This window comes from Bos grunniens, chromosome 12, assembly GCF_055505025.1.
Source record: "Bos grunniens cultivar Pamir isolate PY7600 chromosome 12, Bosgru_T2T1.0, whole genome shotgun sequence".
NCBI lineage: Eukaryota > Metazoa > Chordata > Mammalia > Artiodactyla > Bovidae > Bos > Bos grunniens.
The window spans coordinates 75,921,718-75,940,000 of record NC_141176.1 but is presented as its reverse complement, the minus strand read 5'-3'; the positions used below and the strand labels follow the sequence as shown (position 1 = coordinate 75,940,000).

Here is an 18,283-nt window from a genome sequence, read left to right as displayed (position 1 = left end):
TGGTGTAGAAAATAACAAGTGAGAGGTGCGACCATTCCTGCTGTGGAGGAGAGAGGACACTGACTAAGGAGAATAGAACAGTGATTGTGAAAAGATGCTCGTGAAGTATTTTTTTAAGGCATAGAAACTTTAGAGTGATGACTTAAATGATAGCTGTTGACAAGCAGTGATATGGATTTGACACACATGAGGGGGAAAGCAGAGAGTATAGTCTTTATGTATATATACTGTGGTACTAGAGAAGACTCCTGAGAGTCTTGGATAGCAAGGAGGTCAAACCAGTCAATCTTAAAGGAAATCAACCCTGAATACTTATTGTAAGGACTGATGCTGAAGCTCCAGTAGTTTGGTCACCTGAGGCAGACAGCCTACTCATTGGAAAAGTCCCTAAGGCTGGGAAAGATTGAAGGCAGAAGGATAAGAGTGTCTCAGAGGATGAGATGGGTGGATGGCATCACTGATGTGATGGACATGAATTTGGACAAACTTCAGAAGATGGTGAGGGCCAGGGAAGCCTGGCATGCTGCAGCCCATGGGGTCGCAAAGAGTTGAACATGACTGGATGACTGAACAACATATTATATATCACTATACTATTTTATATACTTATATGTATAATATATTGTAATAATAGTATATTGCATGCCATATATTATTTAATATTTCTCAGGTGAAACAAGACTTAATATAATACAGTTGTAAATGATAAGTAGATATAAATGGTAGTTAAAATAAATGCTAGGCAACATAAAACTTTTTATTGCAAATTCCAAGGAAACAACTTTTTGCTTATGCTTTGTTCTTGCAGTATAAACAATCTATGTTTTTCCTTTTTCTGTAGAACTTTCTGTTACTTGATGAGATATCACAGTGCTACCCTCAGCTGCCATCAGATGGCGAAATGATAGTGGATGTTCAAGACTTTACAGCTTTTTGGGAAAAGGTAAGAAACTCATTCCAAAACTGTGACTGCTCAAAGACAACTGTGACATAGATTTATTAGAGAATTTTGAGATTTTACATATATTATGTGACTTGCCCATTTATTGAAAATATGTTATGAAAATTCTCAGAATCAGGAATAAGGTTTGCACTGAATGGCAGTTAAGTATAAAATCAGCCTGAGGCATTTGACATGTTGCTCTTTATCTCATTTTCAAAACAGCTTTCAAAGTATTAGCACATGTTGAACTGAAGGTACATAAATTCTTTTTAAAAAATTTTAGGTTATTTTTCTTTATGTTTTATTACAGAATATTAAATGTAATTCCTGTGCTTAAACAAAAGAAAAAGAGCATAAATACATCTTTTCTTGAAAACCAAAATCTAATATTTTGGGCATCAATGGTTTAACTCTTTTTAAACTTGGCAATATATTTTGGAGTTATTTATGATTATAAAGTACATAAATTAGAATTTGAAGGATTAGACAGACAAAATACTGCAGTATTGAATGAGTTAACTAACAAATACATAACTACTCATTATAGATCAGAGGCTTTGAGGAATCAGCGTACATTTTTTGCCATGATGTTCTTACTATACACTGAGTGAGGCCATGATGTAGATCTTTGCTGTGGTGTAGTGTGGGGCTTCCCCATCTTGAGCTTCTGGATGGTTCTGGCTACTTTGGTGGCTGCTGGAGACAGGAGGAGATAGCATGTGGGCATTGTCAGCACTAGTGATTCTCAGTTGAAGGACTGTACTATGTGGCAAGCTGACAGGGAGAACTGGTGATTTTCCAATACCCACCATCAAAACAGTAATATGTTCCCAAATACATAAGATCACATCCCGGTATCTTTTGTACATGGACAGTCACACAGGGTTCCTTACCTACCCTGACAGCTTTTCCTACCTTAATATAGTAGATTTAACTCCTGCTTGGTATTTTTTATCATAATACACTTGAAGCATAGATGGAAGACACCATTAAAATTTCATTATAAGGGTCCCTATGTGAATGCTTCACATGAGTGGCCAAAGTATTGGAGTTTCAGCTTCAACATCAGTCCTTGCAATGAACACTCAGGACTGATCTCCTTCAGAATGGACTGGTCGGATCTTCTTGCAGTCCAAGAGACACTCAAGAGTCTCCTCCAACACCACAGTTCAAAAGCATTAATTCTTCGGCACTCAGCTTTCTTCACAGTCCAACTCTCACATCCATACATGACTACTGGAAAAACCCATAGCCTTGACTAGACAGACCTTTGTTGGCAAAGTAATGTCTCTGCTTTTGAATATGCTATCTAGGTTGGTCATAACTTTCCTTCCAAGGAGTAAGCGTCTTTTAATTTCACGGCTGCAGTCACCATCTGCAGTGATGTTGGAGCCCAAAAAAATAAAGTCTGACACTGTTTCCACTGTTTCCCCATGTATTTCCCATGAAGTGATGGGACCGGATACCATGATCTTCGTTTTCTGAATGTTTAGCTTTAAGCCAACATTTTCACTCTCTTCTTTCACTTTCATCAAGAGGCGTTTTAGTTTCTCTTCACTTTCTACCATAAGGGTGGTGTCATCTGCATATCTGAGGTTGATATTTCTCCTGGCAAACTTGATTCCAGCTTGTGTTTCTTCCAGTCCAGCGTTTCTCATGATGTACTCTGCATAGAAGTTAAATAAGCAGGGTGACAATATACAGCCTTGACGTACTCCTTTTCCTATTTTGAACTAGTCTGTTGTTCCTTCTCCAGTTATAACTGTTGCTTCCTGACCTGCATATAGCTTTCTCAAGAGGCAAGTCAGGTGGTCTGGTATTCCCATGCCTTTCAGAATTTTCTACAGTTTATTGTGATCCACACAGTCAAAGGCTTTGGCATAGTCAATAAAGCAGAAATAGATGTTTTTCTGGAACTCCTGCTTTTTCGATGATCCAGAGGATATTGGCAATTTGATCTCTGGTTCCTCTGCTTTTTCTAAAACCAGCTTGAACATCTGGAAGTTCACAGTTCACGTATTGCTGAAGCCTGGCTTGGAGAATTTTGAGCATTACTATACTAGCGTGTAAGATGAGTGCAATTGGTAGTTTGAGCATTCTTTGTCATTGCCTTTCTTTGGGACTGGAATAAAAACTGACCTTTTCCAGTCCTGTGGCCACTGCTGAGTTTTCCGATTTGCTGGCCTATTGAGTGAAGCACTTTCACAGTGTCATCTTTCAGGATTTGAAATAGCTCAACTGGAATTCCAGAACCTCCACTAGCTTTGTTCGTAGTGATGCTTTCTAAGGCCCACTTGACTTCACATTCCAGGATGTCTGGCTCTAGGTCAGTGATCACCCCATCGTGATTATCTGGGTGATGATTTTTTTTGTACAGTTCTTCTGTGTATTCTTGCCACCTCTTCTTAATATCTTCTGCTTCTGTTAGGTCCATACCATTTCTCTGCTTTATCGAGCCCATCTTTGCATGAAATGTTCCCTTGGTATTTCTAATTTTCTTGAATGGGGGGAGGAGGAGAAGGGGATGACAGAGGATGAGATGGCTGGATGGCATCACTGACTCAATGGACATAAATTTGGTTAAACTCTTGGAGTTGGTGATGGACAGGGAGGCCTGCGTGCTATGATTCATGGGTTCGCAAAGAGTTGGACATGACTGAGCGACTGAACTGAACTGATGTGAATGCTAACGTTACTAAATTTCTCTTGTATGAAACTGCAGCATTTTAAAATGAACTGTTTTGTTCTTTTTTCAAAGAAATTAATAGCATGTTCTGATACATCTGTGCAATTTGCATTAGAGTACTGAACAGCCTATTCTGTCATCCTGGTCTTTCCTATGAAAGGAATGTGTCCCTTCCTGGGGTCATTAGTAATTAGGGGCTGTCAAGTTAGGTCATGGGTGAGGGAGAGGGGGGCAGAGAGAGAGAGAGAGAGACTTTGGGATGGGGAGGGGAAAATACATTGGGAGTTTTGAAGAGAAGCTGAGTCTGAATGAAACCCCTACTGGGTGGGGAGGCAGGAGACAGACATGAGCCTGCTTCTCTAAAGAGCCAGGTGGGCTGGTGGGGGAAGGTCTCAGGGACTCAGGTCTCATTCATGAAATGGTGGGACTTTGTCTTAGTCTTTTTTTGTTTGTTTGTAGAGCTGAAATGTAAACCCATCCAAATTTATTTAATTCTGATTCTTAAATTCTTACTTTTATTTTTTTATTTTTTTTTATTTTATTTTATTTTTAAACTTTACAATATTGTATTAGTTTTGCCAAATATCGAAATGATTAAACACTGTCTTTATAAGGTAAAGAAACAATTTACAGTGCAATATTAAGTCTTATGGAATATTGTTAGTTATACTTGTAAAAATTTCTTTAAATTAATTTATTTTATTTACAGGCTAATTACTTTACAATATTGTGGTGGTTTTTGTCAAATATCGACATGAATCAGCCACGGGTGTACATGTGTCCCCCCATCCTAAACCCCCCTCCCAACCCCATCCCTCTGGGTTGTCCCAGAGTACCATCTTTGACTTTTAAAATAAGTAGCCTATGGGAGCTTTCAGATTCATGAGGCAGGTGTTTTGAACTGTGTTTGGCACAGAGTGGGGACTCAGCTGATGATCCTTGCTGAATCATTATCCTCTGAGCCCTGTTAAATCATTATCCCCTGAACCCTAATAAGGGGGAGGCAGATCCCCAGAACCCCTAGGCTGTCAAGTGTTTCCCTCTTCTGGTCATGGCAGAGCAGTGCCCAACCCTGAAGCCTGAACAGGGCATGGACTCCTCTGGCCCTGACAGACTGTAGGGGCTGGGACAGGAGCTGGCGTGGGTCATTATCTGTGTGTGGATCATTGTTTGGTTTTCATAACCAAATATAAAGTAGTAAAATAGGAACCCTAGGTGTCAGATAAGAATAAAGAAGTAGATATGCTTAAATAAATGTTTCTCACATATTAAAATCTAGCTTCTTCTTGCTAGTTTTTGTAATTCTTAGAAAATATGGGGCTAGTTTTTTGACGATTTAAAGTAACTGTTGTTGCTTTAGAGGTGACTGTTCCATAATAGGTTTAGTTATTTCCAGAGAAACTTTTCATGTAGAAGGTTTTCCAGACCTTTTAATCTAGTCCTTGTGTTTTTAATCTTTTAGGCATTTTACTAATCATGCATAAGCACTCTTGTTTTACATACTAGCTTATTGAGAATTTTCTCAACAGTATACATAAAGCTGCATGCACCCTTAAGTCTCTCTACCTTGGAACTTAACAGATTGTGCAGTAATCTGACTTGTGACTGAAATGATGTGATTTTTGTCCTTTTCCCTCGAATTGGATTGTACATGCAACAAACAGCATAGCTCTGTTTTGTTCTTGTTGTCACCCCTGTTTTGTCAGGGCAAGAAATGCATGTAACATGTATAAAATTGAGGCTTTATCACTCTGACCTATGATGTCATAATTAATTTCTTCATTCCACATGTTTTGTTGTTGTGCTGCTGCCACTGTTGTTTAGTCACTAAGTCATTTATGACTGTTTGTGACCCCATGGACTGTGTCATGCCAGCCTTCCCTGTCCTTCACTGTCTTCTGGAATTTTCTCAAATTCATGTTCGTTGACTCAGGGATGCCATCCAGCCATTTCATCCTCTGTGGCTTCCTTCTCCTCCTGCCTTCAATCTTTCCCAGCATCAGGTCTTTTCAACTGAGTCAGTTCTTTGCAGCAGGTGGCCAAAGTATTGGAGTTTTAGCTTCAACATCAGTCCCTCCAATCAATATTCAGGGTTTGCTCTCCTTGCAGTTCAAGGGACTCTCAAAAGTCTTCTCCAGCACTACAGTTCCAAAGCATCAATTTTTCAGTGCTCATCCTTTTTTATGGTCCAACTCTTACATCCATACATGACTACTGGAAAAACCATAACTTTGACTATATGGACAATTGTTGGCAAAGTGATGTCTCTGCTTTTTAATATGCTCTCTAGGTTTGTCATAGCTTTTCTTCCAAGGAGCAAGCATCTTTGAATTTCATGGCTGCAGTCACCATCTGCAGTGATTTTGGAGCCCAAGAAAATAAAATCTGTCACTGTTTCTACTTTTTTCCCTTCTATTTGCCATGAAGTGATGGGACAAGATGCCATGATCTTTGTTTTTTGAATGTTGAGTTTTAGGCCAGCTTTTTTCACTCTCCTCTTCCAGCCTCTGCCAGGGGCTCTTTAGTTCCTCTTCACTTTCTGCCATAAGGGTGGTGTCATCTGCATATCTGAGGTTCTTTTACTCCTTTCCCAATTTTGAGTAAGTCCATTGTTCCATGTCTGCTTCTAACTGTTGCTTCTTGACTTCATACAGGTTTCTCAGAAGACAGGTAAAGTGGTGTGGTATTCCCATCTCCTTAAGAATATTTCACAGTTTGTTGTGATCCACACAGTCAAAGCCGTTAGCATAGTCAGTGAAGCAGAAGTAGATGTTGTTATGAAATTGCCTTCCTTTTCCTATGATCCAACAGATGTTGGCAATTTGGTCTTTGGTTCCTCTGCCTTTTCTAAATCCAGCTTGTACATTTGGAAATTCTCAGTTCAGGTACTGTTGAAGCCTAGCTTGAAGGATTTTGAACATTACCTTGCTAAGATGTAAACTGAACACAATTGTACAGTAGTTTGAACATTCTTCTAGCTGTGTGGAAATCTAGTAAAAGAAGGAACCTTCCTAAAGTCACCTAAAGCTGCCTCAAACCCCTAAAGAGATAAGATTGGACAAAGAGGCCTCCAGGACATAGTATCTTAAAATAGGAAAAGGAAAAATGTGGGTTATGTTTGCATATCAATTTTGTTGACTACTGTTATCTTTTCCACTTTCTAAAACAACTTGTGTCATTTTATTGAAATGGGTACATTTTTATTAACTTTAATTTTCAGGAATCAGGAAGCCCAACCCTACAAGGCCTTTCATTTACTGTCAGACCTGGTGAATTGCTAGCTGTGATTGGACCTGTGGGAACAGGAAAGGTAAATTATGATGCCTTTTGGCAACTTGATGCAATGCTACAGGCCCTGTTAAATTCTCACAGTGGAGCCCAGAGCTGAGTGTGCCTCAGTCTGATTTGGGTGTACCTAAAACAGTGTTTCTCTAGGTGTGTTTCATGGAACATTAGTTTTACAAGAAGGTTTCATGCTAAATACATCAGGATAAATGCACACTATGTTTTCCTTCTTTGTGTTTCACAGTGCTCAGTTGGGAATCGATTGTCAGGAATTTGGATGCCTCAGTGCAGGAAACTATCTATGTGACAGCTGTTTGGGATGGACAGAGACAGTGGGGACTTCTTTTTGTCACAGGAGCCCCTCCAGGAAGTCTGGAGGTTGTGAAGACTCTTTCTGGAAGCTTTGAGCCTTTCCTCACATGACTTGACTTGATCCGATCAGTGCATGTGTATCCACGTGCTGGAGCTCACAGATGTGAGCAAGACCCCAAGATTTCTGCCTTTCAGAGGCTACTAGGTTCCAGAGCGAGACAGATAGGTAGGCAAATTATTTTAGCCCAGTGTGGTGAGCACTCTGTTGGTGTGCATACACACATGCCATGTTTTGTGATGTTGAAGATTGAAAGGAAAGGTGCATATGCACTTGGTCTGAAACAACAAAATACAGAAACCTAAATGTGGGATGTGGGCCTCCCTGGTGGCTCAGTGGTAAAAGAATCCACCTGCCAATACAGCAGACACAGGTTTGATCCCTAGTCTGGGAAGATCCCACATGCTGTGAAGCAATTAATCCTGAGCACCGTAACTGTTGGGCCTGTGCTCTAGAGGCTGGGAGCTGCATCTGCTGAGCCCATGGGCCGCAACTGCTGAAGCCTGCCTACTAGAGCCTGTGCCCTTCAATAAGGGAAGCCACCCCAATTATAAGCCTGCATATTGCAAAGAAGACCCAGCACAACAAAAAATAAATAAAATTAAGATTGTATGGCAGAAAACAATACATCATAAAAAATAAATAAAAGAACTAAAAATAAATAAATAAAATTATTTTTTAAAAATCAGTGTGGGATGTACACATGAAAGTGTGCTCATTTCCTCTATGATGGACTTTTGCTTCTCAGATAAACTCACTTTAGAGTTCTTTCAATTAGTCATCTTTGAATACACTATTCACACATAACTTTTTAAGAACAAGTGTTTGTCAAGTAAAGGATAGCCAGATGCAGAAGCAACTGCATTAAGCATCAGATACATAAAATACACATCTTGTTCGGCTGCTTTGCTAGAGAAGGATGTTAACATTCTTAATTAGTCTTTGCTGAGTAGAAATTCATTTGGGGGATACTTGGGCAGAGTAAATTGTTTATACTATTAATATTCCCTATCAGTCATTGTTTTCTTTGACCATTAGTGTTATTTTCAGTTTTTCTTGTCCCAACTGCCAGAGCTGTCATTTATCCCATTCTAATATCCTTGATCAAGCCAGGGTGGGGACTGTGTTACAGGGCGTGTTCTGTCCTAACTGTACCCTGTTCATGTGTGTGTGTTCCCGTCTGTTGCAGTCGTCACTGTTAAGCGCTGTGCTGGGGGAGCTGCCCCCGAGCCAGGGGAAGGTCAGCGTGCTTGGGAGGATTGCATATGTTTCTCAGCAGCCCTGGGTATTCTCAGGAACTGTGAGGAGTAACATTTTATTTGGGAAGAAATATGAAAAACAGCGATATGAAGAAGTAATTAGGGCTTGTGCTTTGGAAGAGGTAAGTAATGACTTTTGAGCTGCATATACTCAGATTTCAAATAATGATAGTATTGGTTTAAATTTCAAGGTTTATTTAAATTCTTTTATTTTTAAAAAATGGAAAGATTTTCGAATGTTGCTTAATATTATAAGCTGATCTTATGAGTAAATAAGCAGGCATATATCTATATGCTGCTGTTTTAATCCTTATGGGATAATGATACAGAATACCTTTTCTGGAGGGGAAGGTTGTTTCATTCTGTTAAATTTCATTCCCTTTTAACTTTTTAAATGGAAAGTTACCAAAATTTGCAAAATTAGAAAACATAGTGTAATGAACCTTCAGGTACCCACTCCCAGCTTCAGCCAGAATCAGCTGGTGGCCAGTCTTGCTGCATCTCTACCCCTGCCCCCTGCCAGCTCCACCCCCACCCCAGATTATTCTGGAGCAGATTCTAGACCTCAGATTAGTTTATTTGGAAACATTTCATCCCACACTTCCACACTTGGGCACCTTCTCTGCATGACTCCAAGAGCATCACGTACATTGTGCTCTAGGAGTGACATATGTGTGTGCTAAGTCACTTTAGTCGTGTCTAACTCTTTGTGACCCCATGGACTGCAGGCCACCAGGCTCCTCTGTCCATGAGATTCTTCAGGCAAAGATACTGGAGTTGGTTACCATGCCCTCTTCCAGGGGACTTTCCCAACCCAGATATTGAACTCACATCTCTGTGTCTCCTGCATTGTCAGGTGGATTCTTTACCATTAGTGCTACCTGGGAAGCCGAGTCTATGTTTACATGTTGTTGATGATCTCACTGAGAAATCTCCTTCACCACTGTTTGAACCCACATAAGGTCTGCCCCCTGCACTTGGCTGATGCCTCTTTGGTCCCTTTGAGTCTGTGGGTTTCTTTCACCACTTCATTTTTGACTTGTAAGTTATTATTTAAGGAAAGCAGAATGCTTTGAAATTTCTTTTTAATGATGTGTCATTTCACCAAGGGAGAGATTATTTTCAGAAATGGCATTGAGTTTTACAGAAAGTGGTAAGGTGAAAGGCTTAACTGTACATTGGAATTTAAATGAAATTAGTGAATAAATTATGAGAACTAAACTTAACTGATAGGAGAATACAGTTTGGCAAAAAGAGAGGGAAAAAAAGGAAAATAACATTAAATACTATGTTACTCTCTTGGGTTATAAAAACCAGTGAATAATAGTATTAAAGGGCTCCCCCTACCCCCACCCCCAGGGTCTGTTCAGTGCAGTCTGGATATCCCACTATTCTTTTGTACTGTGAGGAAAAGACAGGGACGGACTTTCAAAGGTGTGATATTGAAGGCTCCAAACCACTTTCTGAGGAAATAGTAATTCCCCTTGAACAATGGCTTGAGTGTCATAAATTGTATCAGGCAGCATTTTATGATGATGTGGACAAAACAGAAAGTGAAAGTTTTTGTCATTCAGTCATGTCTGACTCTTTGCGACCCCACAGACTGTAGCCCACCAGGCTCCTCTGCCCATCAGTTTCTCCAGGCAAGAATACTGGAATTGGTTGCCATTCCCTTCTCCAGGGCATCTTCCCGACCAAGGATCAAACCTGGGTCTCTTGCATTGCAGGCGGATTCTTTACCATTTGAGACACCAGGAGTCCACATGCAAATTATTTTTATGTGTCCCACATGTGTGCATGCACACACATAAAGAGGTTTCTGAGTTATTCATTCTTTATGACTATCTTCGATGTTCCCATCCTCATTTTAGAAGTAGTAAAACTGAGGCTTGAAGTGATGAGACACCTCATCTCTACATTTACAGCTCAAGTTCAGATCCCGGGGCCAATGCTCTACTGAAGCCTCATGGGGTGATTGGACCAGTAACATGGACAGTGTTCTGGGGCTTTACCCACCCTAGGGCATGTGTGCAACATAGACTCTGGTGGGAAGGGGCCCTAGAGGACTGGGCTGCACAGCGATTCTTCTGTATGTGATGTGACATTTATAAACATGGACTGCTCTCCTGTTCTCTGCGTGGTCAGAACATAGAGTCGAGGCCCCTTATGCCCATTCCTTCCTTGGCAGGAAAGAGTCCCAGTGCAGAGAAGTAGCAGAGAGCCAAGTCCTGGCCCCAATTTTGTCACTTGCCTGCTATCTCTTTGGACACTTCCTGCTACCTTTCTGTGCCTCTGACGTTTCTGCAGTAAAACGAGGACATTGGGTCAGAGGATTAGGAGCTAGCTCTGAAATGTCATCTGTGACTAATTAGCAAGAAATCAAGCAAGGTCTTTACGACACCTAAGAACCACTTAGTAAGTTATGAGAGCATCTGCTTATCTCCTTTTGGATTCCAGGTATCAGTGGATGGACATAAGGCAGGCACAGGAAATAGTGGCATCCTGGAGTTAGTCTGACCTGTAGATACAGAGATGTCTACGTGTGGTAGAAAAGGCTTGGCCTTTGGAGAAAAACAGTCCTGGGTTGTAAATCCAGATGTTTGTCTCAGTTTCCTTTCTTATTAAATGGGGGAGGGGTGGGGTTACTGTAAGCCATGCCTGTGAAATGCGAACAAGCCAGGGTTTCAGTAAATGGTGGCTGTTGTTATTGTTCTAACCTTTTTCTCTCCATCCATGCATCCATCCATATAATTATAATAAAGATTTCTCCTTACTGTTCTCCCTGCCCCCACCTACCCCAAATCCTGGAGAAAAAAACAGAAAAAGCAATATTTTTTATATTACATATATTAACAACTAGATGTGTTAAACTAGATCTAATTGAAGTAATTGCTTAAGGTCATTGAGCTGAAAACTTTTCTGTAACAAAATAGGGAGACATGAAGTAATGACCTTGGCATCATTGATTCAGGCTGGTGACACCAACTCCAAGGTCCAAGAGTCAAAAGGCTCAGGGGTTGAGTCTCAGTTTCTCTGTTGCAAGGTGTGTGGTTTTTGGCTGATTAATCCTTACAAAGCTGTTTTCTTTATCTGTGAAATGGAAACAATAATACTATCAACCTCATGAGGTTGTTTTGAGGATGAAATATGGTTGTGATTTTAAAACACCTGATTGCCATGGACATAACAAGTACTCTGTAAGTATTAGAATAATTTTGAAAATAAATTAATACTTAATTATAAACTCAGCCAGGTTTTGGTAAAATTACATCTGTAAAATGTGACATGTAAGAAAGAAGGTATCTGAGGATTTAACTTCCTTTATTTGAGTTGATATTTCTATAGGTGCACTACACGTGTGTTAGTTGCTCAATTGTATCCAACTCTTTGTGACCCCGTGGACTGTAGACTGCCAGGCTCCTCTGTCCATGGAATTTTCCAGGCAAGAATACTGGAGTGGGTTGCCATTCCCTTCTTCAGGGGATCTTCCTGACCCAGAGATCAAACCCAGGTCTCCAGTACATTATATAAATCAACAATAACAATATGCTGTTACCATAACATAAGCAATATAGTATGAAACATTTGCCTGCATGTTATCTTTAACCATTTGAAGGCTTTTGAAAACTTTTAGTCAACTCACATTTAAAGCTATCAAATTTTGATAAATTCAAGTTTAATATTTTTCCACTTAAATCACTTACTTGAATATTTTCTTTTCAGATTGCTTTGACAGTCATAGGATAATAAACTCATTGATCCTTTTGGGTCTAGATATAGAGACCTTCAAGACTTGAGTTACTTTAGTGTTGTCTTCATTTCAAATATACTCTTCTGTCACCACCTGAGTAGCCTGATGTGAAAGAGCAGAAGGCTATGAACTGACATGAGCTGGTTCAGATTCCTGCTCTTCTGTTTAACAGCTGACTGTCCTCAGGCCAGTGATGTGACCTCACTTAGTCTAAATTTCCTCATCTGTGAAATGGGGCCAGTACTTACTGTGCAGCTCATTGTAAGAATTAGAGATAAGCAGTGTCAGGGTCCAACACAGAGCTTGGTGCACAGATCTTACCCCGCAGGAGCTGAGAGAAGCTGTGTGCACGTATACAAATGATGGAGCATAGTAAGACGGGTCCTTCAAGAGAAATGAGAGATGTAAACAGGGCCTTAGGAACCCAGCAGGAAGAGATGAGTCCAGGATGGTTCCATGGGAGAGTGTGTGTGGACTGAGCCTGGAAGCATGGGCAGGATATTGACAGGCTGTGAGAGGAGGGGAAATTCTAAATGGAAGAAAAATGGTGAAGAAAGGCAGGTCCTCTTGTTGTTTGACTCTGGAGTCCAGCCCTCCTCTGCCAGAGCTTCATGTGTAGCCAGCATTAATCATTTCAGCAGTTTGCTCTATAGTGTTTCTAGTGCTGAGTTTCCTCCGTTACTGAAGAGCCCTGGATGTACTTCTAGATGGATGGCAGCAAGCCAGCATCAGCATTTCCTAGTTTACCTCTAGTTTGTGAGTCTGTCATTCAGTGAAAATTGGTTAAATTTAACTTAGAGGTAACCAACATGAATAAGAACACCTCCTGTCAGTTGGAGGAGCTCTAATATATGTTCAACTCAGGCTTTTCCCCTTTAGTCAATAAACCATAGATGAGAAATCAGTTTGACTTGATTTTACTTCAAATACTTGAAGATATTTTTCCCACTGGTGACTTATTCATAAATAATTTTCAGAGTCAACAACACACTTGAAGTATTACTACCAGACTTTGGGCTAGTTTCTTAAGAATGTGGTTAAGATTGCTGTGTTACAACATGGTGCTATTTTAAGAAGAAAACCATTTGAACAACATAAAATCAAAGCATAAAAACTAAGTGAAACAGTTTTCAAGGACTGTCAACAGTGAAAAGATACCAAGTGACTCTGTGTGTTTGTGTGTGTGTGCACACTCACATGAGGCTGAGAACAGAGTTCATTTTTTGTTGTTGTTTTTTTAAATGAAAACCAAGACCAAGAGATGGTATTAATTTCTAAGCCAAAGAAAGAAAGAAGGTAAAGTAATTATAAATAATCATAACAGAGTAATTGCTGCCTTTCATTGAATGCACCCCATTAAGCTTTGAGTGAGCTAGAAACCTGTGTGTGCCTGTGTGTCTGTGGATGTCAGGGAGAGTTATGTATCTTGTGTCATGCGTTTTGCATGTTGCGATTCAACACTGTGAACAGGGTCCCACTGTTAGCTTGATGAGAAAATAGGAATCAGCCACCAATAACAAGTTATAATTAATACATGTCCTTTTCCCATTTATGGAGGGTCTTCACACACTTCTTTAGATTCTCACAGCATTCTTGAATTTAGTGATTCTGGTTTCTGCCGCACATTCTGTAGAAGAGGAAAATGAGATTTCAGTTCAGTTCAGTTCAGTTCAGTCGCTTAGTCATGTCCGACTCTGCGACTCCATGAATTGCAGCATGCCAGGCCCCCCTGTCCATCACCAACTCCCGGAGTTCACTCAGACTCACGTCCATCGAGTCAGTGATGCCATCCAGCCATCTCATCCTCTGTCATCCCCTTCTTTTCCTGCCGCCAATCCCTCCCAGCATCAGAGTCTTTTCCAATGAGTCAACTCTTCACATGAGGTGGCCGAAATACTGGAGTTTCAGCTTTAGCATCATTCCTTCCAAAGAAATCCCAGGGCTGATCTCCTTCAGAATGGACTGGTTGGATCTCTTTGCAGTCCAAGGGACTCTCAAGAGTCTTCTCCAACACCACAGTTCAAAAGCATCAATTCTTCAGTGCTCAGCCTTCTTCACAGTCCAACTCTCACACCCATATATGACCACTGGAAAAACCATAGCCTTGACTATATGGACCTTTGTTGTCAAAGCAATGTCTCTGCTTTTGAATATGCTATCTTGGTTGGTCATAATTTTCCTTCCAAGGAGTAAGCGTCTTTTAATTTCATGGCTGCAGTCACCATCTGCAGTGATTTTGGAGCCCAGAAAAATAAAGTATGACACCATTTCCACTGTTTCCTCATCTATTTCCCATGAAGTGATGGGACTGATGGGATCATGGGATGCCATGATCTTCGTTTTCTGAATGTTGAGATTTAAGCCAACTTTTTCACTCTCCACTTTTACTTTCATCAAGAGGCTTTTTAGTTCCTTTTCACTTTCTGCCATAAGGGTGATGTCATCTGCATATCTGAGGTTATTGATATTTCTCCTGGCAATCTTGATTCCAGCTTGTGTTTCTTCCAGTCCAGCATTTCTCATGATGTACTCTGCATAGAAGTTAAATAAGCAGCCTTGACAGACTCCTTTTCCTATTTGAAACCAGTCTGTTGTTCCATGTCCAGTTCTAACTGTTGCTTCCTGACCTGCATATGGATTTCTCAAGAGGCAGGTCAGGTGGTCTGGTATTCCTATCTCTTTCAAAACTTTCCACAGTTTATTGTGATCCACAGAGTCAAAGGCTTTGGCATAGTCAATAAAGCAGAAATAGATGTTTTTCTGGAACTCTCTTGCTTTTTCTATGATCCAGCAGATCTGGTTCCTCTGCCTTTTTTAAAACCAGCTTGAACATTAGGAAGTTCATGGTCCATGTATTGCTGAAGCCTGGCTTGGAGAATTTTGAGCATTACTTTACTAGCATGTGAGATGAGTGCAATTGTGCGGTAGTTTGAGCATTCTTTGATATTGCCTTTCTTTGGGATTGGAATGAAAACTGACCTTTTCCAGTCCTGTGGCCACTGCTGAGTTTTCCTAACTTGCTGGCATATTGAGTGAAGCACTTTCACAGCATCATCTTCCAGGATTTGAAATAGCTCCATTGGAGTTCCATCACCTCCACTAGCTTTGTTTGTAGTGATGCTTTCTAAGGCCCACTTGACTTCACATTCCAGGATGTCTGGCTCTAGGTCAGTGATCACACCATCATGATTATCTGGCTCGTGAAGATCTTTTTTTACAGTTCTTCTGTGTATTCTTGCCACCTCCTCTTAATATCTTCTGCTCTGTTAAGTCCATACCATTTCTGTCCTTTATTGTTCCCATCCTTGCATGAAATGTTCCCTTGGTATCTCTAATTTTCTTGAAGAGTTCTCTAGTCTTTCCCATCCTGTTGTTTTCCTCTATTTCTTTGCATTGATTGCTCAGGAAGACTTTCTTATCTCTTCTTGCTATTCTTTGGAACTCTGCATTGAGATGCTTATATCTTTTCTTTTCTCCTTTGCTTTTCACTTCTCTTCTTTTCACAGCTATTTGTAAGGCCTCCTCAGACAGCCATTTTGCTTTTTCGCATTTCTTTTCCATGGGGATAGTCTTGATCCCTGTCTCCTGTACAATGTCACAAACCTCATTGCATACCTCATCAAGCACTCTATCTATCAGATCTAGGCCCTTAAATTGATTTCTCACTTCCACTGTATAATCATAAGGAATTTGATTTAGGTCATACCTGAATGGTCTAGTGGTTTTCCCTACTTTCTTCAATTTAAGTCTGAATTTGGCAATAAGGAGTTCATGATCTGAGCCACAGTCAGCTCCTGGTCTTGTTTTTGTTGACTGTATAGAGCTTCTCCATCTTTGGCTGCAAAGAACATAATCAATCTGATTTCAGTGTTGACCATCTGGTGATGTCCATGTGTAGAGTCTTCTCTTGCGTTGTTGGGAAAGGATGTTTGCTATGACAGTGCATTCTCTTGACAAAACTCTATTAGTCGTTGCCCTGCTTCATTCCGTATTCCAAAGTCAAATTTGCCTTTTACTCCAGGTGTTTCTTGACTTCCTACTTTTGCATTCCAGTCCCCCATAATGAAAAGGACATCTTTTTTGGGTGTTAGTTCTAAAAGGTCTTGTAGGTCTTCATAGAACCATTCAACTTCAGCTTCTTCAGCATTACTGGTTGGGGCATAGACTTGGATTACTGCACTTTGCTGGAGCAGCTGTGAAGAGACACCCCACGCCCAAGGTAAAAGAAACCCAAGTAAGACATTAGGTGTTGCAAGAGGGCATCAGAGGGCAAACACACTGAAACTGTACTCACTGAAAACTAGTCAATCTAATTACACTAGAACCACAGCCTTGTCTAACTCAATGAAACTAAGCAATGCCTGTGGGGCAACCCAAGACAGGTGGATCATGGTGGAGAGATCTGACAAAATGTGGTCCACTGGAGAAGGGAATGGCAAACCACTTCAGTATTCTTGCCTTGAGAACCCCATGAACAGTATGAAAAGGCAAAATGATAGGATACTGAAAGAGAAACTCCCCAGGTCAGTAGGTGCCCAATATGCTATTGGAGATGAGTGGAGAAATAACTCCAGAAAGAATGATGGGATGGAGTCAAAGCAAAAACAATATCCAGCTGTGGATGTGACTGGTGATAGAAGCAAGGTCTGATGCTGTAAAGAGCAATATTGCATAGGATCCTGGAATGTCAGGTCCATAAATCAAGGCAAATTGGAAGTGGTCAAACAAGAGATGGCAAGAGTGAATATCGACATTCTAGGAATCAGCGAACTCAAATGGACTGGAATGGGTGAATTTAACTCAGATGACCATTATATCTACTACTGTGGACAGGAATCCCTCAGAAGAAATGGAGTGGCCATCATGGTCAACAAAAGAGTCCAAAATGCAGTACTTGGATGCAATCTCAAAAACGACAGAATGATCTCTGGTCATTTCCAAATGAGACTTAGGGAGAGCAAAGGACTTGTTTATCATGGAGGAACTGGTCTGCTACTTGCTTTCTCCCCAGGTTTGTTAAAGTACAGGCAGAGAAGTGAGGGCTTCATCTGCAGAGAGGTACTGCTGTGCATCATAGGTTGATGCCTGAGGGGTTTAGTGGATAAACTTCTAACAAACTCTGTCTATGTTGGGATGGGCCAAGTGATAATTACAGAGATCAGACCTGGGATATCTTTGGAAGGTTGATGCTAAAGCTGAAACTCCAGTACTTTGGCTACCTCATGTGAAGAGTTGACTCATTGGAAAAGACTCTGATGCTGGGAGGGATTGGGGGCAGGAGGAGAAGGGGATGACAGAGGATGAGATGGCTGGATGGCATTACTGACTTGATGGACGTGAGTCTGGGTGAACTCCAGGAGTTGGTGATGGACAGGGAGGCCTGGTATGCTGCAATTCATGAGGTCGCAAAGAGTTGGACACGACTGAGCAACTGAACTGAACTGAACTGAAGTTTTCTAATATAATGCTGCATAACTTAGGCCTGATTTTTATCTTGTCATTTTGGGAATGTTCTTGTCATCTATTCTTTTTTTTCCCCCAGTACCCTGGGGAATATAGACTGACTTGTCTATTTACTCCTTAAATAATATTCAAAGGTAACTTTGGATTGTTTCCCAGATCCTCAAGTTACAACTTCATTTCCTTTTTAGATTTGAGTTTTTCCTGCTTCTATAGACAAGCGTCTACTTAGTCCAGCTGATCTGCTAGGTGTCCCTTGAGCACACTGTTTCTTTCCTTTTGGTTTTTCCTATCCAGCCTGCTCTTTATACTCTCTTTCTTGAGCAGACCTTGTCTGGCACTCTGTCACTTGCCTTAAGTATCACTGTGAAGACATGAGCCAGGTGTTATCCCTTCTCTGAAAGTGGAATGCTGAGGCTGAGATCAGCAAAATGTTCAGTTTAAGACACACTCATTTCTTGATAAAATAAGTTCTGTGCCTTCACCATGGGCCACCGGCTCTCACACCTGTACCTCTAGCACAGACGTT

General features: G+C 40.7%; 1 protein-coding gene across 4 annotated transcripts in view; it reads left to right on the top strand.

Annotated features, from left to right (window-relative positions):
• LOC147361925 (ATP-binding cassette sub-family C member 4-like) overlaps positions 1-18,283 on the top strand; it is a 169,780-nt gene that overhangs the window by 48,018 nt on the left and 103,479 nt on the right. For all 4 annotated transcript variants that reach the window (XM_086330248.1, XM_086330245.1, XM_086330246.1 and 1 more), the window contains exons 9-11: positions 842-943; positions 6,850-6,939; positions 8,474-8,665. In XM_086330248.1, coding sequence (XP_086186374.1) covers positions 842-943; positions 6,850-6,939; positions 8,474-8,665 — 384 coding nt within the window. The remainder of the gene's footprint in view (positions 1-841; positions 944-6,849; positions 6,940-8,473; positions 8,666-18,283) is intronic.